General features: G+C 40.1%; 1 protein-coding gene across 3 annotated transcripts in view; it reads left to right on the top strand.

The window, feature by feature from the left end:
- The window catches only part of LOC141011735 (intermembrane lipid transfer protein VPS13B-like), a 353,303-nt gene that overhangs the window by 22,440 nt on the left and 304,967 nt on the right, over window positions 1-25,896 (top strand). For all 3 annotated transcript variants that reach the window (XM_073484997.1, XM_073484995.1, XM_073484996.1), the window contains exons 5-11: window positions 6,232-6,399; window positions 9,203-9,384; window positions 10,756-10,930; window positions 18,275-18,540; window positions 21,359-21,454; window positions 22,834-22,956; window positions 23,492-23,629. In XM_073484997.1, the coding sequence (XP_073341098.1) occupies window positions 6,232-6,399; window positions 9,203-9,384; window positions 10,756-10,930; window positions 18,275-18,540; window positions 21,359-21,454; window positions 22,834-22,956; window positions 23,492-23,629 (1,148 nt within the window). The remainder of the gene's footprint in view (window positions 1-6,231; window positions 6,400-9,202; window positions 9,385-10,755; window positions 10,931-18,274; window positions 18,541-21,358; window positions 21,455-22,833; window positions 22,957-23,491; window positions 23,630-25,896) is intronic.

Here is a 25,896-nt window from a genome sequence, read left to right as displayed (position 1 = left end):
TAGGGGCATGGATAAAGTTTCCAGAGAAAACAGCAAAGGTTAGAAAGAAGGTGGCAAAGGGGAGACTAAAATAAAAAGAGAAGATATGGTTTTTAGAAGAAAAAAAATTAAAGGAGAGAGGTGGGGGTCTTGAGCTTTAAGAGCTAGGTCACAGTATAACACCCAAACATGAGGCTCACTCCCAGAGTATACATGGATGTATGAACCTACACTCCTGGCTGGTTGTATCTGGGGAGGATCCATTTCCAGGCCTGACGTTATGAGATAATATCTCTCCCCAGCTGTTAAAGCAGGGTGCCTCACACCCCAACATCTCTCTTTGGGCCTGCCTTCAACAGATCTCCCAGGTGTGTGTGTGTTTGTGTGTGTGTGTGTGTGTGTGTGTGTATGAGTGCATGCATGTGTGTGTGTGTAACTACAGTATGTGTGTGAGTAAATGTCCAATTGTAACTGTGTATGTGTGTGTGCGTAGGATTTTCAGTGTATCTGTGTTCATTTGTGTGCACACCACACACTGCTCCAGCAGTGTACCTTGTTTCAACCCATTACAGGCTGTAGAGACAACTCTGAGGTCAAAGGTTGCAGCACCTCAATAATGGCAAGGAAACAGATGAATGCTGTAATTCCAGCCCTCCTAATTAAAAGGTAGAGGTTAAAGGGTAGAGGAGGTAAAACTAACCTGCTATGACTCAGACAGAGGATGTTTTTCTAAGAATAAGATACAAAACAAACCTGTAGGATTCTTTAACCTAGTTAAATGATGTTTTTTAAAAGTGAGGACACAGCATAGCATTTCATGCCAGTGCACACATGCAATTTTGGTGACTTTCAGTTATTAGTCTCTTGAGTACCTGACTTTAGACTTGTTATTGACCACTGTTATGGATGCAGATGTTGTCTTGAATATGTATTGTATTTCTATTTCTACCCAAAAAAATATCTACACTCTGCATGGCCTTGTAGTTTTACCTATACTATACATCTTCAAATACACTAAAATACATTAAAATGCACACCACTACCTCACCTGTCTGCCACAGTGTCTTTTTGATACTACCACTAAAGAGATCTAAAGAATTATCAAAGAAAGAAACTTTCAAATCCTGCACAGGAGCTTTAATAAATCAGAGAACAGCTGTATAAATCCTGATCTGTTTCTGGACCTTTCTTTGTGTGGTCAGAGTATGTCAGTTATCAAAAGTGCCTATTGCGTTTTAGGCCTACCAGAAGCAATTATGTTCATGATTAATCTGTTAATCGTTTAGTCTATAAAATGTCAGAAAAATTGTCCATCACAATTTCCCAGAGCCCAAAGTGACGTCTTCAAAGGACATGTTTTTTCTAACCAACCATCCAAAACCCCAAGACTCTTCATTTACTATCGTAATGGCATAGATAAGCTGGTATCAGCAAATCTTTTACATTTTGCTTGAAAAATGACTGAAACAATTAGTCATTATTAAAATAGTTGGCAATTAATTTTCTTTGAATTGACTAATCGGTTCAGCCATTAATCGACTAATCGTTACAACTCTATTGTGCACTCTTAAACACTGTGAACTGTTCAGTGTTGTGACTGTAAACAGTGAGGAAACCACAGACCCCGTGCAGTAAACAAATAGCGGCTAAGAATTTCAGTTAATCAGTCATGATCAGTTAAAAATAGGTTGTTGTTTTTTTGCAGGTTAACAAAACCTCACAAGTGCTGTTGTGATTCAATACTGCGTTTTTAACTAGAGTTAAGTCTTCTGTTCATGCTGTGATTAAAGATAGGTTGTCAAAAGCTTGTTCAAAGCTTCATGCCACAACAGATTGATACTGACACTCCTCTGATCTCATAAGTACTGCTATTAGTATATAGATATTATATAATATACTACAAGGCAATCCAACATTTTATAGGAATATAAACAAATATTATCGGAAACCATTAAAGTAAAGCCATATGGTTATATGATTGTAAATATTTTAATATAAATATAAAAAATAATGCTTTGAATTGAATGGATGAATGTAGTCCAACTGTAGGCTAAGTTTGCAATGTGTAGCTGCATTAGGAAAAAAGTAAAATATTAAAAATAATTGGGTTTGACTTGCTATTGGAAAAAATATATATTGGAGGCTTAAACCAGTGATTAGGACATTCCTTTTGTGGCCTCTGCCCTTATATTTTTTAAAGCCAAATCAAAAATCTAAAGTAAGTTGCACTTCAGTTCCTCTCTCCTAGAAGGCAGTGATGGATACAGGCAGATGTGTGTCAGTGGGTTGGAGGAGAGTGCTAGTGTGGGTAGATGTGTTTGTGTTAAAGAAGACCTGTTAGCAGTGAAACCATCGCTGGGCAAATGGCCAGTCTTACCTCTTCGTCCTTCGTCAGCATCTACACTATGTAGACAAACGTCTGTGTTGCGTCTGCTCCTCTCCCCTTCAAAACAACCAAAACAAAACACGGGCCGACACTAAAAAGCAGCCACCAGTAATTATCCAGTCATTTGGCCCTAAGCTCTCACATGCTGAATGAATTTATTCTCCCTGTTCTCCCTGTGGTGGAAAATAGTGATGTTAATTCATATGCCATGGGATTGGTAGCCACACAAAGACCAAAGACCAAGTGCTTCCACCTTGGGCGATTCTGTGAGTGATTATGTTTACTGCTGCTTGTGGGGGACCAGTGGCCACCGTTTGTGAGAGCCGCATTTCTCTGTTCGAGGGGATCCCTACTTTGGCCCTTGTGTTTTGTTTTACATGAGTTCAAAGAGATTTAATAGTGCAATGTCTTGCTTTGAGGCTGGTGCTACCTGTGAGTTGGGTGGATCAAAGTTACACTTAATACGGTATAGACAAAGATTTACAGTTTCAAAGCTGAACTCTCCTACAGAGCCACAAATATGTTTTATATTTTTGCAAGTACATTTAGGACATTTAGTATGAAGTTGCATTATGATTATGATTATTATGTTTATTTAGCTTAAGGTAGCTCACCCCACAGCTGGGATGGAAGACATATTCCATATGTTAGGGAATCATCGTCATTTTTTGCCAATGTTTTTTCTTGTCATGTTCTACAATTTTCTCATTTTGACATGTGATTGAAACATTAATGGGCACTCCGCATCTGCAAGCATCATATTAATGTGTGTGTACGTTTTTCACATGCCTATATAATTTCTTTGTTTATAATTATTTACCACTGTTTTGCTATATGTCAGCCTTTTCCATGGGGGGTACAAGATTTCCTATTGAACTGATAGATTGAATTGGTTCACACAACATGGGGGCCATACAGTATATCATTCTTACTTTGTTAAATAATTATTCTCAAACAAATTTTGATATCTTAAGATACCAAATGTTTTCTGGAAGGGATTGTTGTTTCCAACCCTGCCACAAAAGCACAGAATTTGCATAATGACATAGGCCAAGTTCAGTGTGCATGTGGGATCCTCCATTCTTACTTATGCTATGGCGTATTTGTTTGTTTATGTGTTTGTACTATTGTATGTACTGTTATGTGAGAGCCTACATCTACACTAATGCGTCACATATGAGTGTTCCTGTGTTGCTTTGAGTGTGTCCAAGAAATGTGCATGCATGCATGGTTGAGTAAGTGTGCGTGTGATGGGAGGAGATTGAGAGTTGAATGGACTGAAATGCAAACACACTCCTGAGATAAATCTGTGGTCCAGTGCTACTGCTGTCCTGGTACTGGGGCCTTTGCTCAGAAAATAAATACGGCAGCTGTTCTGGTATTAGTGGGAAATGCTACTTATGGATAGAAAATATCCCATACTAGTAAAGGCTGGAGCTTTCTCCAACTGAAGCTTTCTGCTGTTCTGGAGACCTGCTGTACCATGCATGGTTGGGTTCTGTGAATCAACCGTTTTACTATAAGAGGCCCTAGAGCTAATAGAATAGCTAACATAATTAAGTGGCTTATTGGTGATAGTAACCTTGTAATAATATGGGATTGCAGTATTTCTGTGGTTCTGCAGGAAACTTGCCATGGTGAAAGTAAGATCATTTTATCACTGTGTTTAGGTGGCCGGTATTATATATTTTGCAGATTAAAAGACAAGTGGGAATTTGTTGAATATTGTGAACTATACTGAACATTTTTAAGGTGTTGTCTCCCACAGTAGCTACTGTGTGCATTATCTTTGCTAAATTACTAACTATACTAATTAAACTAAAGAATAACACAGCAGGACCAACTTACATTACATTTAATGTCTGATGGACTTGTCAATCTTTCTCTTCATGGAGCATAACTGGCAAGGCTGATAGCTGCTAATACTTTCCATGTACAGGAAAAATGGTGAGCACGGACAGTATAGTGTTTCTTTCCTGTATTGCACAGAAGAGAGTTGGCCTGTTCTGAGATCACATAAAGGAGCTGGTTTTTCCAGTCATTTTATGGTTGAACAGTTTTAAGTGGGCTCCTTCCCTGTGGGCCACAGCACAGGTGCTGGCTGTGTCAATTGTTTACAGAAGTTCAGAGCAGCGCGATGGTTGCAGAGAGACTCGTTGGGGCCCTGGACTTGGTGCGAGGCAAGAAGAGGTCTAACAAGTGTAAGAGAGTGCAAGAGAGAGAAAGAGAGACACTCTGACACGGGTAAATTAGATCCAGAGAGGGAAATAGCAGGGGGTAAAGTGCTGGTTTTACTGCCGGGGCTGCAGGTGCGACAGCAGCTTTCTGACTGACCCCAGAACCACAGGCACGCACACACACACACACAGCCACATTCATACACGCAAGAGAGCAGCCAGGCCCACACTCCAACTCAGACTAGCACATGCATGCATGCAAGGCCATGCACAAATGTCACGAACACACATTGCGTTTATGAGTTGAGTTTATATTATGTCATCCTCTCTTCCTGCCAGTCTGTTTGGTCAGGCAGCAAGCTCTTGAGAATTTTGTCAATTGGATTATGCTAATGCATACTCAGGCCTGTGTACAAGTGGTAGAACAGTTAACCAATTCATATAAATATTTTCATCAACAGCACCATTTAGTTCTGCCTAATTATCGGTTCTGTTCTGCCCTGGGCCAGGCATGTAGATACAGGAAGACAAACATTTGGTTTGGAAAATAAGGGAAAAGCATTAAAGGTTTATATGTTTTAGCTTGTAGTGACTGTGTTTAACAGTACATGGGAGGAATGAATAATGCCATTGGTCCTGTGGTTAGGAGGATTTATTGCTGTATATTTTCATATTTTATGGTCGAAACTCCCCTGTCTGTAATATTTTAGTTCTTTCTTACTTCGTTGAGTAATGACCTTTCCATGTATGTTTTTCTGCAAAGCTTCTGTTTCTGGGCGTCACTATAGCCATTAGGAGGTACTGGTAACACTGCAGGATGGCTCCCCCAGCTCTGCTGAAACACAATCTGTCGGTCTGCTCTTTTTCTTGTTCTTGGTCGCTACATTCCCCCACGTCTTTACCACAAAGCTGCTGGGCTCCACCTTTCACCCTCAGCAAAAAATCTATTTCTATATTCCTGTTTCTTTCAATTTATTAAGTGATGACTTAAGTCCAGTCATCATACTATAAAATACAGGCATATTAAGTGTTTTCACACAGTCTGCCTGTTTGTTTTGGTCTTCTCATCATTGGCAGAATGTGTTATTCATTTCAAATCCCAATTCCAAAGAATGTATTTTGATTGCACTCTCAATAACTCTACCTTGTATAAATATGTCCTGTATTTTATGTGTGAAAATGCATGTGTATGCTAATGCTTGTATATGTTTAGGTGAACACACAGGCCCCTTAGTGGTTTAACGGGCTTGGGAAGGATATGTGTGAGGCAGTATGTACATAGTTTTGGGTTAAACAGGATTTTGCATCTAAGTGGAGAGGAGAGCTCTTCAGAGATTCATAAATTCATGCAGGATTTGTAGCACTGCTCAGGCAGTATTAGGAGCAAAATTTTTTCTTCTGGATATATAGCTCCTTTCACTGCACATATCCAAGGGATAGCCTGTGACAAAAAATAACATGTCAGGACCTCCTCTTATTTGCAACCCCGTAAGGATGGCAGGGGTCAGTGGTACTGAGTATGGCCTTTCAGGGAATCCAGCTCTGGATTTTACCCCTTTTCATTGTCTCAACATTAAGGAATAAATGCTATTAAAGCAACTATGTCCTCATGTGTGCATGTGTGTCTTAATATCTTTTTCTGTGGACTTATTGTGCATTTCAACATGTTTTTCATGTGTTTGCTCCCAGGTTACGTACAGAGTCTGATCAGACGTGTGGTGAACAACGTGAATATCGTGGTGAACAACCTGATCCTTAAGTACGTGGAAGATGACATCGTGCTGTCGGTCAACATTACCTCAGCAGAGTGCTACACTGTAGACGATATATGGGAGAGGGCCTTCATGGACATCACTGGTGAGCAATGGTTGCTTACATTCTTTGGTAGTGGGATTAACTAGTAAATCCACTGAGACAAGAACCTGTAAATTACAGTTAGTGTTTAATTTTTTTAGTTCAAACTGAGGTCAAACAGATGTATCAGTTTAAACTTAGCTGTTTGTGTAAATTCCCAATGTCAGCTGCCAGAATAGTCTCATATTCAGACTATTGATAAACTTCACACTCTGATTGGAGCATGTGAAGCTCTGAATGCAGAGTGGGCTTTGACACAGAAAAGAGATCACGTTTAAAATTACAGATGATGGATGAGGGGGATTCTAAACCCTAAGAATGCCACTTTTAAATAGAATGGTAGGAACTGCAATTTGTATGCTCTTGCTTTTGATGTGTTCTTGGTTTTAATTCCTTGAGGTAGAGACCCTAATTGCTTGTAGGAAAGAGTGAGAATGTAAAAAAAAAATACTACCTATCCATGTTGGAACACCTGATGAGATCAAAATAATATGCAAACTTTTACAATCCTTCCAATCACTGGGCAGTGTTTCCCACAGGATATTGTTAGACTATGGCAGGTGGACCTTGGGCCCTCTAGGGGCTCTCCTGTAAGAACATTTTCCTCATTTTAAAGTTAGATGCATCAATCTGGTGCACTTTGAGAGAAAAAATGAGAGGGTATCTCATAAATAACATGACCATAAATGAGAAATTGCAGAAAATATAAAATGTAGAAAATAATCAAATATAACTGAGCTTGGGCTCTGCTGCCTGGTGATTAGTCCAGTCATCACAATTTACTGTACTACACAGCTCTGGCTACAATGTTAACACAAGCCTTTAAGATTCAATAGTCAATATAAATATATTGCTTTCAATCTTGTAAGCCTATTAGTTCTGACTTATAACTAAACCTTGACTGAGAGACCTGAAAATCATTGTCTTGTTTCAAAATTATCAGCGCCCATAAATGCCATGTTAACTATATATTGTCTGGTCTGTATGGTTGAGGTTGCTGCTTGAAAACGTGAGCGTCATTTCGTGCGCGTGCATGTGAACACTTCTACACATGCAACATGGTTACCTTTCCAAGCTGCTGTTCATAAACACTGCTGCCTGTTGGCATTGTAGTACTAAGTACGTAATAAATAACATGAGTTGTATTTCAGTCTCATGTTTTTAAGGCAGAGTCACAGAACATCACTGGAAGTGGCTGGTAAATAAAACACAGACAGAGAGATATAGACTCTGTCCTGCTCAGCTAGGTTAACAAGACAGACAAACAGACTGGAGAGAGATTGTGTGTGTGTGTGTGTGTGTGTGTGTGTGTGTGTGTGTGTGTGTGTATGTGTGTGTGTGTGTGTGTGTGTGTGTGTGTGTGTGTGTGTGTGTGTGTGTGTGTGTGAGTGCGTGTACGCATGAAGCAGGGGGATGCTTCCAATCTGGCATGGTGGCCACTCGCAGTGTTGCAGCGAAAAATACCCCTGCAGCCCAAAGAGCATTTTCCCCATAGACCACCATTATAAAAGAGACATCTGTGAAACTGTTGACAGGACATCAAGAACTGCAGATGAGGTCTATTATGACTCTTTCTATTATGCTTTTTTGATCCATGGAGGTTTTATATTTGTAAAACTTATAAGCCAATAAGCTGAGTAAAGTGATTTAAAAATCTGTGAAGTATGTGGGTCGATCGGGAACTCGCAGGTGGGGCAAGCAGGGGAAACTCTACTGCTCGTAATCATTGGGTCGTATTACCAGGAAGTAAACGCATAAGCCAGTAAAACTTGGTGTATGTGCTATGCGAGCAATTCTTATTGGTTTGAATGGGTGCCGTCTTTCCATCAGGTATGTAGGTTTTCTATATGAATCTATGGGAGTGAAAGACACTTTGCTGAAGCAATGGCGCGAAACATTAAAGATCTTCAGCGCTATTATGCAAGGTTAAAAACATTTTTTGATCAATTTGAGACTATGGTGACCTGCCAGAGTCTCGTTAATTTATGGGAAACACTGAGTGGCTATCCACTGTAATAAAACTGTAATCGTATTTCCATTATCTGTGAAGAGTTTCTATCCATTGCATTTAGAATGTCCTGTGAAGTACAAACCCCTGGGTTTCTCAGGTTACTTCCAGAGTATTACAATTATTTTAAACTTGAACTACCATCATAATCATAATCATGTTGGAGAAAGAATGGCTTTTTATAGTGAAAGACAAATCATGAAGTTGCCTTTTTTAGTCATTGTTATCACTGTGGAATTTCTTGTTACTGAGGCCCTGTTTCAACATGGGAAGCAAGTAGTGGTTCCAACAATAGTTACTGGCACTGTGTAGAGGATGAAATAATTCTGGGAATGATGAGTCCTGTTATCAGTCTGTCAGGGGAGTGTGAGTCAGACATCATCAGACAATTGAGATTCTGATGATGTGTGATCATTCAACACATACACATATCACAGACCACACCACACACACACACACACACACACACACACACACACACACACACACACACACACACACACACAAACAAACCCCTTGGTTGTACCTCTTGTAAATGTCACATTACACAACAGCTCTGTGATGTCTGCTGAGTGTCATTTCCTAGATCACAGATAATGAGGATTTACTGTCAGGGCCTGCTCTCTGTTAGTGTGTTTGCATTTGTTTTTGTTTAATGATACCTCTCTGTAGGGGTACTTTCCTCTGTGAGCATTCGTGTTTAATCCATGTATGTCAACAGGTTTGATTAGTGTCAACCTCTTGTGTCTTCAATGCAACATTATCTACTGATTTTGTTTTCTTTTTTTCTCTCTGAAGCTCCAGAGCTGGTCTTGAGGAAAGTGATCAACTTTGCCGACTGTACAGTGTGCTTGGACAAGCGCAATGCCAGCGGCAAGATAGAATTTTACCAGGACCCACTGCTGTACAAATGCTCCTTCAGAACACGTCTCCATTTTACCTACGACAACATCAATTCCAAGATTCCATCTGTCATTAAAGTGAGCAACTCCTTTTTTAGCAATAACCTGATAACCGCCATTATCCTCCCAAAGCTCAAAATCAAGAAAACCATTTTATATGGGTTATTCTGATATCACGTTGCAATCATCCAAGCATGTCACACACGCTACTGATCGTAAAGGTTAAATTTGTCATAGCCGCTTACAGTTGTCAGGGAAACACTAAACTTACTTTTGTTAGGTTAGCTGTTCTCAAATTAATAGCAGGATAATGACTCATTTCAGTCCATTGTTCTGCACCACTAATGTTGAGAGTCAATCTCAGGTTAGCTTGATTCTTTATTACTTATCTCACTAAAGAATTATCACAGGCAGTCACGGTCCTTTCTGTACTTATTGTCAGTAGAGTGATGGAAGATATTTGTTGTCTTGGCTGTATTGTTTCTTAATGTAGTTTGGTGTTTTTTCATATAGTTAGATCCAAAGTCTCTCTGATGGAAAAAGCAAACATTTTGATTATTTTACTGATGCGTCTTTAATGTCTAAAACCCTTTTATCATTGTAAGATTCTGTAAACCTTTGTAGATTTTTTGCCAGAAAATCGATTGTTGTTGTCTGTGGTTTATGTTTGTCTATATTGCATTTGTCATCTTTCCACTATAAAGCTATATCATGGTAAATTTAGTTTGATTCCATATATCTGTTAATTCTATCAGTAGGCTGAAATATTGATAGGCTGAAATACAGCAGAACTGGCTCATTCTCAGAAACACATAGTCATTTACAATCTTTGTGGTTCAGTGACCTTCAGTAAGGTTTTCATGATATCCCATCAACAGAATCTAACATTAAAAATTGCCACATTTAGAGTAGCAGCATGTTAAGCAATAGCACTGGTAAGTCCACCTTTGACTGTATAATACACAATGTAAACACAATAATACATACCCCTCTGCCAAAGTTTCTAGCTGTTGTAGATAATTACGGTTAACACATTGATTTACTGCATGTGTTATGTGGAGACATTTGTTTCCATTTGGACCTGACTTATTTTATCTCGACATTGCCTTCATATCATGGGATGTATCAACTTCCAACTTGTTACTCTATATTGTACATCTACTTGCATGCAGACCATAATTTGTGGTTTGTAGCTGTAGATCATCATATAGTTTTGTTTAACAGGGTCAGAAGTTGCATCTTCAACATGCCACACTCAGCATCCCCCAGTTAGCCAGAGGGGAATCCATACCAGTTCTTATAGGGCCTGGGGAAGCTCTATTAAACGTTCCTATTCACATTATGTGGGAGCCCACCAGAAGTGGTTGGGCCTGTTGCCTATTTCACATCTAAACATGTAATTTAAAAAATCCAATTTCAAAAGTTAAACCTTTCTTCTGTATGTTTCAGATCCAGACCATGGTGGAGAGCCTGAAGTTGTCCATCACTGATCAGCAGCTGCCCATGTTTATCCGCATTTTAGAGCTGATTATTGCCCTGTATTATGGAGAAATTGGAGGACACAAAGAAGGCGAGGGAGAAGAGGGCAGCAGTCATGTCAGGGAGGCTGGAGCAATTTTATCGGGTGAGTGAGGTCTCTTTGGGAGGGACAATTGACCATTCTGCATCCGACTGATATTTCTTTTTTAATTTGTTATCTAAAAAAAACTCTTAAAAAAACCCTTTATTTTATTTTGAATGTTTGTTTAAAAACGTATTTCAGTAGAATTTGACGCCTGATGACAGTTGCATATTTGAATAGCCTACATTAAAGGAATAGTTCACTCTAGAACGAAATTCAGTTATTATCGACTCACCGTCATGCTGATGAGAAATCCGGTGTAGTTTTTTATTCCTCAAAGTGCAGCTGGAGACCTGCGGGGGTACCGTCCTGCAGCAAAAATCCACATAACGGGCGTCAATGGTGCCCGAGAAGAAAAGGTCCATAAAACTACACAAAAACTTTGTAATATTCCTACATACTGCTCGTCCGCTGCAATCCAAGTGGCGACATCCAGAGTTTATTCGAAACAATGTCATTTAGTACATTTTTATAGCCTAAACAGCGACTATACTTGAGTCTACACATGAGTCTCCCTCACACCCGCTCGCACTACGAAAGCCGTAGTCCGAAGCCGAAGTCCTCGGACTTTTTTCTTTTGAAGTTTCAGATCACTAGTGCAGGCAGATCCCTCTTGTGTTTGTGTTTGTGTCGCTCGGTCGCTCACAGCTGGATGTAAATACCGGTGTGTATCTATTGCGAGTTCTCGTTGATCTTGTCTGGCGCGGCTTCCGTAGTGCAAGCGGGTGTGAGGGAGACTCGCATGCACCCGTGAGCGTGACTCCAGGCAAATGTAGTATAGTGACTGTTTAGGCTATAAAAATGTACTAAATGACGTTGTTTCGAGTAAACTCTGGATGTCGCCACTTCAGGACACTTGGATTGTAGCGGACGAGCAGTATGGAGGAATATTACAAAGTTTTTGTGTAGTTTTATGGACCTTTTCGTCTCGGACACCATTGACGCCCGTTATATGGATTTTTGCTGCGGGACGGTACCCCCCCGGGTCTCCAGCTGCACTTTGTGGAATAAAAAACTACACCGGATTTCTCATCAGCATGAGGGTGAGTCGATAATGACTGAATTTCATTCTAGAGTGAACTATTCCTTTAAGGCCCTGTCCATGCGTACACGTGTTTCTTAAGAAGCTTTTTCTATGCATTTTAGCATTTTGTACACATGTAAACAGCATTTTAAGTCACCGAAAACAAACTTTTGGAAAACTCCTTACTGGTTGAAGATATTCAGAAACTCTGTTTTCAGTGCAAATTTTCTTTTTAAAATGATGGTGCAGATGCCCACGCTCATTTCCTAACTTGGACTCAGAGTATGTGTTCTGAGGTTGTGTAGTTTTTGAATTTGTATTTTGTGCACTAAGGGATAGATATTATATTGTCTATATTTAGAAAGACACAAATGAGCAATGAATATAAAATGATGGATAAGAGAGACAAAAAAGCTGTTGACAGTTTTTTAATAAAAATAGTATTATCCAGGAGAATTCTGAGGGGAGCGGTCGAGTTTCCCTGCCTCATCATTTTTTTTCCTGTTTTCAGGACAAATTACTTGTTGCCTTGGTATACCAGTAACATACAGTGTAAAAGCCTATAATAGGAACTAAAAGTAAGTGAGGGTAAAGGGTAAATAAAAAGTAAAAATAAAGATTTTTCATAGTATTTTCAGCAACCAACCACATGTAGAGTGGAGATGAATGGACTTAGATTATTTCTGAAATGGTGCTAAAACACTTGGCTCGACAGACATTTTTTTGTTTGAATACACTGTTTTCAAAAATACCCATGTACGTGTAGTCTAGGCCTGAGTAAGGTATATTAGGCTGTAATCTCTACACTTTAAGTTTTCTATAACTTGCAATGTAGTACAGTGAGGCAGTCTTCCTTTTTTTATGGGAGGTCCCTCCCTTTTGTTGATACTGCTCTGCTGGAGCTGCACATTTCTACCTATTTACCAAGCAAGGGACGTGCACATCAAAGCAAAAAAAAGTAAACATTTTAACAGCCATGATTCTGTTCTATGAAAGTTAATTTGGAAATTATATATTGAGGTCTCACTGGGATGCAGCATTTATGTGTCAGTATGTAGCAGTCATATTCTTCAGACAAAATGTTGCCCAATGCTCTGAAGTGGTTAATGAGCCATCAGACTCCGCACACGGCTTTGACTTTTTCCTTACACAGCGTTTTGGTCTCATGACGCTCTGCATGTTGCCTTGCTCTGTTCAGGGGCTGTGTTTGTCCCATATGCTGCTGTTGTTCCTGAACGGGACATTTAACATCACTTTGACCATGGTGTGCGCTCCTCCCGCTTTTTCCACAAACAAAAGCTGGAGCGTGTAACTTAACACAGACTGTTGTCGTCAGGCCTGATCCCCTCCATGTGGATAGAGGCAGGAGAGAGGAAGATGAAGAGAAGAAACAAGGATGAATCAAACACAGGCCCATCTTTGTCTTTCTGATTGGAGCACCAATAGGATATTACACTCACCACATCCAGGAGCTGAGCAAAACACATGCAGTCGGCTTCTCTCACAGCGTACCACACACAAACAGACACAAACAGACACAAACAGACACACACACACACACACACACACACACACACACACACACACACACACACACACACACACACACACACACACATACATACACACACACACAATTTCGCACATATACATAGACTATATACTTTTAATAGCTGCAGCCACCCCCTTAAAAAAAACCCTCCTCATTCCCTAAATGCCCATCTCATCTCTCCCCAACTGCTCATCCTCATCTCAGCCAACTAGAACAGGATCAAATCCCAAGTCCCACTGGGCTAAATCAGCTTCTGCAGCACCAGGAGCAAATTATGGTGCAGGGGAAGTGGTGGGCAGAGGGGAAGCAGGCAGCCCAACACAATACAGCCCATTCCCTCACTCCCTCTAACTTGCTCCCTGCCTCTTGGCCTGGAACTTTTACTGCAAGTTGGCGCAGCTTCCAGTTCGGTGTCCAATGCCAGATGTAAGAGTCGGTGTCATGCTACTGCTATGCAGAGCCTCTGAGAATGAATTAGTATCCCATCACAAAAATATACAAGAGGGGACCAGCTCTTGGAACCTGAGCGCCCCCAGATCTTGTTATGCTGGAAGTAATCGACAGAGTGAAGAAGCTAAGGGGGGTGGGGGAGTGTTAGGGGGGTTGCAGTTGTGTGTATATGTGCCGTACTAGGTGTGTGTGTGTTTTGTTGGGGGGGGCTTATGTTTGCTCATGAACATATGGTTTTAAGTGTATTCATTTCAGATTTAAGGATTCAAGGTGAATTCTTCTGATAATTACTGCTCAAATTATATATTATTATGTTTTTTTTCTTAACCAGTACAAACAGCCATTACCATTGATAGGTTATGAGTACTACAACATTCATGTATGTTTATGCTTATAGTGACTGACTTAGCTTCCATGCATATTTATTTTTTTAGTGGGTTGTATTTGGTTGGAAACAATCAATGCTACACGATTGCTGCAACATGATCCCAGCATTGTACTCCATTAAATTGATTTGATTTCCCATAGGCTGCTTGTGGTGACTCTCGGCTGTATATTAGGGCTCAAATGTGCTCCCAAGTGTGTGTGTGTGTGTGTTTCTTTCTTCTTCTGTTTTTTTTTTTTAAGTCTTACTTAGTCGTGAATATTAATTTTCCCCACATGTGAAGGTGTTTTCCTTTATGCCAATTAACGAGGTGGAAAAGGTCTTGTAATGTGTTTATGTGCCCATGATTCACTGTGGCTGCATGTTGTTTGTTTGAATCTTTCTCTTTTAGTTAAGAGCCAATGTCTCATTAATGAATAGCCCTAATAAGTGAACGGCGCGGGATACTTGTGTGTGTCACTAACCAAAGCAACCTTTCAGTCAGGATTAGACGGCAAGTTTTCCTACTGTCTGACATTCAATGAAGTCTGTGAAACACTGTAAAAATTTCAGCGGTTGGAAACATAGATGACTAACATGCTTGAATGGACTAGCTGGTCACGGCACCGAAAGCTGTACGGTTTCAACAAGTATGTGAAGAATTATAAACCGTGGACTGTGGCTGCTGAAGTGTGGCAGGTTGTGTGTGTGTGCCTTGCTGTATAACATATATGTCAGCATGTGTATGAAGGCCTGGGGTTGTTGGTTTGTCTAGTTGCGTCCGTAGTTTTTTTTTCTGTATTTGTGTGTATAAGACTGTTTAGTGTTTATTGGAAAGGGTCCTCAGAGACCCATTGAATGGAATGGACCATCACACACATATCAGCCAGAGGCCACAGGCTATCTCCTCCATATAAAACTCATGTGGCTCCCTTATGCTAGGCCAGTGACGTGACAGGGCCTCTTTTTAATCATCTTTTTAATATTGGTGCGAAGACATGGAGGCCATTGAGTTTAGAAGTCTATGGATGAAACGGCTTTTTGTCTTGCAGAGCGTTTTATATTTCTCCTTAAAACATTTTGATGTTAATGTCACGGTGGTAGTATTTAAGTAAAACAATATGTGACACACATGTTGATATGTGTTCCATTCTTTTATATCAAAGTAGGTAGGCTTATGCACCAAAGAGTCTCTGTGTGTGTATGTACTGTATTACAAGTGTAGAAGTGAGAGAAAGAAAAATGTAATGCATCAGATAGTGTATGTGTGTGTTTGGATGCACAAGATGACCAACAGAGTAGCCTTTGCTCAGTTTTCAGGTAACCAGTCCCCCTCTTCCTCTATAAACATGGAGAGACATCTACTGGTCTGCAAGGGCACTGCCTTTTTCTCACTCCTCCTCTCACTGTCTCAGTGTCACTCAGCTGTTCACTCACTTACACACCCACTCCCTCGCTAGACATACACAACTGCCTGGAGACCTTAGACCCATGGAAACCAACCATGACCCTGACACATCCTATTACATAGTGCTTCTGAACTTTTCGTATGGACATATGCATGTCTACATGGTGCCACACTGGTATTGTTAGTTGTCCATGAAAAAGATCCAGTCAGGGTTTGATTGTCGTCACTGTGAAGCAGAGACCAGTGTGTTGGTTGTATTTCACACCTGTGTGGTCAAAGTACTCTACTCCACTGCATCATACATTTTGGCCAGCCCACATCACTCTCTGGGAATTTTTCGCTCACTTCTTTGGATTAATACTTCAAAGTCTCCTTAAGCCGGTCTGTTTTGATCACTTGATTGGTAATTGTGCTTTTATTTTGATTGCCTTCCAATTCAAACGTAGGCTTCGTCAGGCTGTGACGTGAAGCGAAAGAGCTTAACTTGTTGAACTGACACCTCAAAGGCTTCCAGAGAGTGAAAACAAAAAGGAAAAAAAAAAAGAAATGAGAGATAGAATCGGATAGAGAGTTTGGGGGGCAGGGGGGGGAATAAAAAGCCATAACATGGGATTTCCAACTGCCAATTCGCAAAGTGAAAGATTTAATTAAAATATGTCATAATTTTTACCGCCTTAGCCTCTGGGATTCCTAAGCTGTGACCTCACGGACAATATTGTTTTCTCACAGAGGACGCGAGGCCACGAGGAATGGGATTACACATTCTTGTGTATTGACATCAGCTTCCTGTCTCCCGACGTGTATGGAAACACACACGATGGGACAAGTTCAGATGTCAGGATCAGGGACAAGGGCAATGCATGGTGTTTTTGGGGAACCTGTGAACCCCCCAATAGTTTCCTGAGAAAAAGCTAAAAGATAATAATAAATGGGCTTCACAACACTTCTGCTTGTCTTTTGCGACACACACCACCATCATGCCAGTCCAAAGACTTACATCCCATTGGTTACTTCCCCATTTTTAAAGTTTCCTGTTGCTGGAACGAGGACAAGTCTGTTGACAGTGTTTAGTTTCTATGTATCTTTAACCTTTGCCCATTGGTATCAAGGCAGTCCTGCCTCCGTCAGCCTGAATCTTCTTTCCCCCACCAGGTTCCATATTACCCTATTCACCTGGTGTGAGGCTTTCACCTTACAATAGCAAGTACTCAACTCCTCGTGCTCAGATTAGGTACTGAGGTTGGGACCAATCACCCCACATCCTTCAGTAAATCTTGAATAGTCCCACAGTCAACCCTTGATTTACACCTTGATTACCACCCTGAGCTTAAGCTCTGCTGGTGCTGATGGCTCATAGCTACCCAGCCTTCGTCATTTCTGTCTGCTGGCTTCTAAACAACTATGTGACGCAACCCCACGCTGCATGTGTTTGTGGATGTGGCCTGTGCTGTTGGGTCCAGCTCAGACACCTCTGGCCACGGGGATCCACTGGGCCCCGTCAAGGCTCTCCCCTGCCAGGATGCTGGCTGACAGATTTTGCCCTCTGGCCTCCATTGGAATGGACTTCCACTCTCTCTCTGTCTCTCTTTCTCTCTAGAATTCATGCAGCAGTGAGTTTGTGCAACACACATACAGTACTCACACACCTGCATGCTGTAGCATTGGCAGGAACTACTGTTAAACTGCCTTGGTCTGTGCTGTTTTTGTGTGTTCAGTTGACAGCTGAAACATCTTGCTTGTATTAAACTGCCCTGAAGGCATGGACACATTAATTTAGTGTGCTCCATATTGGCATAGGTACTTCCATTAACAACAGTTTTCTCTCTGTTTGACCAGTTTGTTCTCAGAACCTGCCTCTTTGAATTGATTTATCTGTTGGAGTAAAATCAAAGAAAATTAGGAGTTGATTTGAATGCAGTATAAATTTTGCAGCGCGATTTGTGTAACAATGTTACACATTTGTTTTCATGCAGAAGACCATGACCCACTGTTTTTCGCAATTCTTATGTAGGATAATTATCCATGTTTTCTGGCACTTTTTGTCCATTTAGTGTGCACCGGTTCTTTTTGGTTTGGAAGTGTGCATTGTAACTGCCAATATATTCATCTTAAAATATCTAAAAATTACAAAACCTTTGTTATATATTTTGTTAAGTTGTGTACTTACATTATCCCAAATGTTTCCAACAATATTGAAATTCGGAGAAATCCATAATTTACTCAAGCTAACAGTGCGTTTCATTTGGTCACCTGTCACTTGTGTCATAACCCTTAACCTTCCTTGGTTGCTATAATAACGACAAACACAAGAAACAACAGATTATACGTCAGAGAGTGAGGAAAGAAGTCCATAAACTTGCTGGCTAGTAAAGTGATTAAATCTTTTTTACATTGCCTCCTGCATCTAAGCATCTTAAACAGACTCTATCTAAGAGTAAAAGTAGACCTCCAGGCACTTACCCTGACTTTTTTCCCGATTTTTATTCAAACTACTCTGAAACCTTATGCTTATATTTGCATTATAATAATTAAGACCCTTTCCCTTTCAGGGATGGATGTGGATATGGAAAGCCAGGGGACTAGCCAGTACTCCAGCCCAGACCTCTACATGCTGCCCGAAGAGGCAGACGAGGGTTGGGTATCCTGGGCTTGGTCCTTCGTTCCAGCCATTGTCGGCACAGAGGAGGAAGGTGAGGAAGGCCTCTACCAGCAACGAGAGACAGGAGGCATCCCCAACAACCCACAACAACACACACCCAAAGACCCCATTGTTTCCATCGGCTTCTACTGCACCAAAGCTTCTGTTACATTCAAGGTAAATCTGCTGTTTAAAAAAAAACATACATCCTCATAAATTATTTCACTACCTTACACATAGTGACTCTACTTTTCATCACAGTTTTAAAGCATTCTGAATCACACTGACTGTAAATAAATGTGGTATGAATGTGATTTAGGGTTAAGATGTATGGATAGATGGTGGAGGTAAGAATGTACATGTCTTGAACAAGGCCAGATCCAATTTGTGTAGGGGACTTTAACGGTATGTCAGAAAATTCTTGGGAAAATTCTGCAGTTAATGGTTCTACATGGTGATATAGAATTTCCTGATTTGTGATATTGTTGTGTTAACAATTACAGTTTTTTTTCCCTTACTACCATTATTGTTTATTCACTCCCTCTGCCCTCCCCATCCCTGCATCTTATATTTTGTGGTCATTTTCAGTTTGAGTCTTAAAGAACAACTTGATCCCAAGGAAGTTCCAATCCTCTTTGTCTCTGTGTGCGGTACAGTGGAGGGTAGTGTAACCACTAACTGGCGTCTCAGGTCACGTTAATGTTTTAAACATTATACATGGTATGATGACTATTCAAGAATGGAACCCACACTTTAATCCTGCCTGCTCATTCAGAATAGTTGGAATTCATCTGCGTTTCCCCTCAGGTTCAGCCACTTCAGATCACATTACTGCTCGTGTGTTTGTGTGTGCGTGTTGTGTGTGTACTTGACAGTGTGTGTGATCAGTGAAGGGAAGGTATTTCTCAGGCCAAACAGACCTTGGCGCTTTTCTAATAATGTTTAAATTGTTCCTGTATTGTTTGAGTTCTTTTAATCAATTAATTGCCTCTCGTCTGGAGTAATTGCAGACAGCTGAAAGGATGGTTTTTAAATGTTCTCGTCTCTTTCCTACAAGGAAGTATTTAGTTTGAGGGAATTTCATGTCTTTGAACAGCCAATGCCTGAACCTGAGTTTGACATGGATGTAGGTATTTTTAGATTGCTGACCCATTACTCCCCAGATCTGTTTGATCAGAGAAATTGGCAGTACGCTTTAATGACTTTTACACACATAATGCATAGTTCAGCAATGACCATTTATTCCCCTCTTTCACTTTTGCGCACATGCCAAACTCTCATTGCATGCCAGACATATTTTTTATTTTAAGAAACATTGCTTCTTAATCTTTTCATTTATTTCAATAATAGCAAATTTAAAGTGTTCCCAAAGTCTTTTCCAACAGATCATTTCAACTGTGTTACATTTCTGAGAAATGAACATAAGGACAAAGTATCCTAATATTCACTTCCAACGTTTTAACATTTCCAAAATGCCTCATAAAGAATCATTTGATTTGTGTTGGACTCCCAAAGCCTTTAAATGGGCCGGAATATAATAAAGAAGTAGCAGGGAAGCTATTGGCAGCAGTAGCTCTGTGCATTACTGGCTGCATTAAGTGTTTGTGTTGGTGCTCTAATGCTACACTTCTTCTCTGTTGTTTCAGGCCTAGGTACAGTCAGGAATATCCCACCAGTCTAGCTTGGGCAGTGCCAAAGTGGCTGTATTCTTATTGGATAAACATGGACATTCATAAAATTTTTCTCAGTCTGATCAGCAGGTCTTCCGTGTCCATGCTGCTCTACGCTGATGTTGTCAAACAAAGCAATTCTTGAGTCAGATTATTTAACATCCGTGCTCACCGCTGCTACCAGAGACCTGCGGGGTGGGGTGGGGTGGTCCCTGCACGTGATTAAGCCATCGAAATAGGGAAAGGGAGCGAGGGTGAGAGAGTCTGCTCCATCAGTAGGCATAATAAGGCACAGCTGCTTCTTGCTCTGCACCTGCTTCCTGTGTTAAAGTTGAATGGGTTAGGGGCTGCACAGTTCTTCTTTACACCCACAGTTTTAGACAAGACCTCAAAAGAATCACAGCTCTGTACTCACCCCAACCAAGTAGTTTTGACCAGACGCAAACTCTCTCACATTCCCTTTACACTATCTACACACACAATTATTACTTAAAGGTATAATCCCTCTCCTTTTGCCTGAATAATCACTTGTACATTATCAGTTTGTCCTTCCTTGGTATCCTCAGTGCTTTAGTCATGTTCTGATTGTCATCCCCAATAAAGCCAGAGAGAGCCTCCTCTAGAATCAAAGAGGAGTGGCTGTCATGCGGTTTGATGAATGTCTCTAGCATGGGTCCAAACTTGGAAGAGAAAACAACCCAAAAAGTCCCAAGGCTGGCATCCAGTCTGTGATCTAAGAAAATGTCATCTGTCTCTGTTTGGATGTTGGTGTTTCTGGTTTTAAGCATTATTTTCCAGGGCCTCATTGCCTTTCACATCCAAAGACTTGCCTAGCTTTTGTTTACTTTTCAAATCATGCATCTGTTTCAGCAGTGAATTGCGGGTACGCATGCACAGACACACACAATAAGACATTAATTCCAGTTGTTGAGTTGCACTTTTGTGACATCCGTATTATTGCTGTAGCTGGTACTTATGGTTCCTCTATACCGTGTTGCTAACTTATTATTTGAATACTTTTTTTTAGGTTTTGATCTGTGTTTTTAACTAGAAATCTAGAATTAAACTTTAAGGCTTCAACTTTCACTGTTGCTTTGATGGATTTTATGTGACACCTGTTGAAGCATTTCAATTTAAGGTTTTTGCAGATTAAATCAAAATAGTTTAAATGTGATACCTTGTTTGTCACCCTTGTCAACTCAAAGGAAAACAAACTTTAATTGCTAGGTTATGTATTTATTTGATCTTTGTTTTATTTATTATTTGTGGAATTTTTTGACCAGAAGAATATTAAATGGGTTCTGTCTCTCTGTCCTTTGTCTAAGCTGACAGAAACCCAGTCAGAGAGCAGCTATTACAGTCCTCAGAAGGTCAAGTCCAGAGAGGTCCTATGCCTGGAGCAAGAGGGAATGACTATTGAGGTAAGATTCCCCTTAAGCTGTTATCCAAAACAATATGTCGGTTATAGAGAGGGCTGAGCATAATTTATAATTAAAGTCTTTTACTGTCTCTTTCACTGATTTATTTAAAGTGAAATTATTAAATAATTACCTACATTCTATATAAAAAAAGATTTGCCACAAAAACCACTGACAACTTTCTGGAGTTTAACCAAATAACCAAACCACCCCAAGTCCTGTCCAAATGTTAAAAAATCTTGATTATCATTATTACAAATGAGAAAGATAAATTAAATGTGTTATTGTTACGTTTATTGTTATTGAGGAAAATGTGTAAATTTATCCTGATTTAGATTAGATAGATAGGTATTGTCCATCCGTGGACTGTAACCAATATTAATGATGATGAATATTTTTATAGTAAAGTTAACATCAGTAGTCAACCATTCAACAAACAGCAACTGATTTTTCTTGTGATATCTGAAAAGCAACCTTATTACCCAGCAAATAAGAACAGACCACGCCCTCCCTTTTGATCCTTCATTATTATTTTCATTGTCTGCTTATTCACCGTTGGACAGAGGTTCCTCTTAATCCCCTCCTTAAGCACATTTATAAAGCCTCTCCAGGTCACTTATCCGTTGCCTGTTGTGAACACAGTGGAATCTGTGTCTGAGCCGAGCCCAAGTTTGATCATTTCCGCATTTCCCCCTCAGCCTAGAAATATTTTTAAACTTTTTTCTCTGATTACCTGGTTGGAGAGGGAGAGGAGTTTTCTCCTCTTAAGCTTTCTACCAGATGTGAGAATTCTGAGAGATTTCCAATTCCAATTTCTGTAATTTATGCTTTTGCTGGAAAAGGGAGAGCGCACAGTCTGTAGTGGGACCAAAAGTGAGAGCGTTGAAAGGCAAAGGGAAGGCTAGTAAAACAGGGAAAACTAGGCCTTGTAATTATTGTGTGGTGAAACGTAAAGTTTTATTGGATTGCTCTCTGTTTAGTTGTCTGCTGTGTGAAGCAAAGGCTCATGGGGTGAGAGAGAACCACACCTTGCTGGTTACAGGGGCTGTTTCACTGCTACCGCACACACACATGCATGCATGGCTCCCGAGGAAAAATGGAAGCTGTCTGACCCCTGCTCTTTTTATCACAATGAAATGAGCCTGTAACCTCAGTAGCACCACAAACCAATGTAGCCTTAAACTGGTCATGGTGGAGAACCTTGTGATAAGTCCACAATAAACCGGTTCTTGAACTGGCATTCATTTCACATTTTATGTTTTATTACGATGTAAAAAAGGTAATTCAGTCAAATTAATTTATGTTGGTTATTCTGTGTGTAGAAGTGAATAAATCTCGAGTATAAAAACTGGTTAAAGGTTTTCCTCTGGTTTATATTCCAGGTGCTGATGATGGGGGAGCCCTTCTTTGACTGTCAGATTGGCTTTGTGGGATGCCGGGCACACTGCCTGAAAGGCATCATGGGAGTAAGGGATTTTGAAGAAAACATGCATCGACGTGAAGAGGTAACGACAGCCTTAAAACCTCAAGGAAAAATGGAAAAAAAAGAGTAAATACTTCAGTGAGAAAGATTAAAAGAGAATCTAAAAGCCCAGAAAATAGATCGCTTTCACCTCAACCATGTCTCCTGCTGCCTCTGTTGCTCCCAAGAGCCTTCAGAAAGAGGCAGAGATGTGGTCTGGTTTGTTTATGGAACAGTGTGATCCAGCTGCCTTTTGTAATTCACCATAATGTTCTGTGTTTGCCACATGCATCATTGTGTCAACAGCCATCTCACCATCCGCTTATGTACAGCATAATGTGTTAAGTGTTAACTATGTTTTTCATGTTTTTTTTTTTCTACGGTTGTTTTTTAATTGCATGTTTACTTATGATGTATCAAATTATTCGTAGAAATATATATGGATATGGTGTTTTAATATAGTGTGTGGGCGATTATATATTAGTGCCATTTTAAATAATCTGAAATATTTCTGACATTCTCTGTGTCTCCTCTCTCATACCTTTTCTCACTTACCCCCTATCTCTGTGTCTCTGCAGGATGCAGTGTTCTTTAGCTGTGGGGACAGCCTAAGCAGTAAAGGAATGACCTACCTTACCAACTCTCTCTTTGACTACCGCAGTCCAGAAAACAACGGAGTCAGGGCTGAGTTTATCCTGGATGCTGCTAATCACAAGGTCACAATGAATTGAGATTCTGGACTTCTAGCTGACATCATCTCCAATAATACTGTAACAAAGAATAATGTTCGCAAATACTTTTATTTTTGAAATTTTATTTTATAAGAATCTGTTTCCATTCAAGCAAAGGCAGCTTTGCAACTACCTCAAAGCAGCCATATAGCTACATCAGTAACACAGTTGTCCTGTAGTGAATTCAACCAATATTACAGTTCGTTTTTGACGTATACAGTATATTCACAATCAGGCATTTTTATCCTACAGTAGGCTTACAACAAAGCATTTAAAGATGGCAAAAATTAAGCAGTCAGTTCCAAGCCAGGCCAACAACCAAGTCAACATGCACCTCACAGCTGGGCTGACAGGCCTACACAGCAACGGACTTCAACCAACAGCAATCCTCTAAAAAACTGCATTAAACATAATTAACTCACTGATGCTGTTTACTTTAACAGCAGCACCTGCCATTGACACAATCTCCACTAAATGAAACATCTGTAGCTCTGAGGTTGTCAAGCTGTTATGAGAGCAAATATTCACAAGACTGATGCAAAGACATTTTATTGAGTTCGGTTTCTTTATTTTCAGAAATATAAAGGGTTCATGAAGGCCTGCCAAAAGATGATTACCAACACATGTTTATGTGAATATAGTTTAAGTGACTTGCTAAAGCGAGCACACTAATGCACACTTTGCTAATACAGCAGTTTATCTAGTTTAATAAACAATAATCTGATATAATCGCATCCTGTCTTATTTAGCTTTCATCTGGCTAAACTGCTATGATTGCTGTTTGCATAATTAGTGGTACTAAATTAATACAATATTTTGTCCAGTGATTTCTCTCCTAAATAAATCATTCTGATTGAAATCACTGCCACTGAGATTATTCCTGTCAGTCACCCAGCTGCTGGCTGCAGTAGAGGAATGTTCCCACTATCTAAGTAGTAGTGTTAAAGCCATTATTCCTGATAAGTCTCAGCTCCCCTCATCAGCCATCACAGCTCTAGTGTTGACTCTGCTCAGAAATGTTCATGACCCTCAATGAAGCAACTGTTTGGACATCCATCCATCCATCCATCCATCTAGCCATACTTGAAAGTCTAAGAGTCAAAGGTTTTAGTGTTAATTCATTAGCGGTTTTGAAACCAGCCAATGGCTTTGATCCAAAAGCATGCCAGAGCCATTAGAGGTCCCCTAATAAATATTACTCATTAACCTGCCTCTCTGATAAGGCTCTATTGAAATCTCTGTTTAGAGAGCTAGTTGGTAAGTCTGGGGCGGGGGTGTTAAATGTGTGTGTGAGGGGCCTCTCTCATTCTCTATCCCAGTTTCTTGCCTGCTCACTCATTCTCTCTGTTTACCAGTGGTTTGATGTGCAGTAGAAGTATAACTTTCATATATTGTCTAGGACAGGGTCAATAGCTCTTGACCCGCAGACTAATAAATGATGAATGGTATAACAACACACTGACACCCAGCTAGATCAATAATATGATTTAAAAAAATCCATAGCTCTTTTACCTATATCCAGGTTTAATTTTAAACAAATGACTTAGGATCGGCACACTGCTTCAGTGGTTAGCTTCATCCCCTGGGTTCAAACCCTGACTGGACAGCTGCAGTGCTCGCTGTGTCTGTTTTGCTTTCCTCTGGGTGCTTTCGTATGCTGCCTTAGTCAAAGACATGCAGGTTTAGGTCAAATGGAAACTCTAAATTGCCCAAAGGGTCTTAATGTTTGTGTTTGTATATATGTGTTAGCCCTGTAATAAACTGATGACCTTGTCTCTTCCTAATGTGTGCTTGGATGGGCTATAGCACCTCTTTAACCCTGAAGAGTGGTGAAGTTTAATTTTTAATGATTATTAATAATAATGTCCCTAAACATACTAAACATGTACATATAGTTTACAGGTACATTCTACATTACGTTCATACTTTTAAAAGCTGCACTTTCCTATTGCACTAAAAGAATTTCCAAGTAGCATTTCACAATTTTAGACTGAGAGTATCAGCCGTAATCTCAGTCAGACAGGTTTGATTTGTTGTGGAAAAGTCCAATCTTTTAGTAGATAAGATATGTATTTCCACTGGCATACATCCAAGCATCAGTTGAATGAGGAAACTTTCACTTTGTTTTATCAATAGCTTATTACTCAATAAAGAACAGACCCGATATCTAGTAAATTACTTCCCTCTGCATAGTATAATGCAGTGTAGAGTAGTTAAGTGTCTTCTCTCTGACTGAATTTGACTCTTTGTGC

This window comes from Pagrus major, chromosome 17, assembly GCF_040436345.1.
Source record: "Pagrus major chromosome 17, Pma_NU_1.0".
Lineage (NCBI taxonomy): Eukaryota > Metazoa > Chordata > Actinopteri > Spariformes > Sparidae > Pagrus > Pagrus major.
Note: the sequence above shows the minus strand (reverse complement) of the source record. Positions and strands in the feature narration are given on the sequence as shown.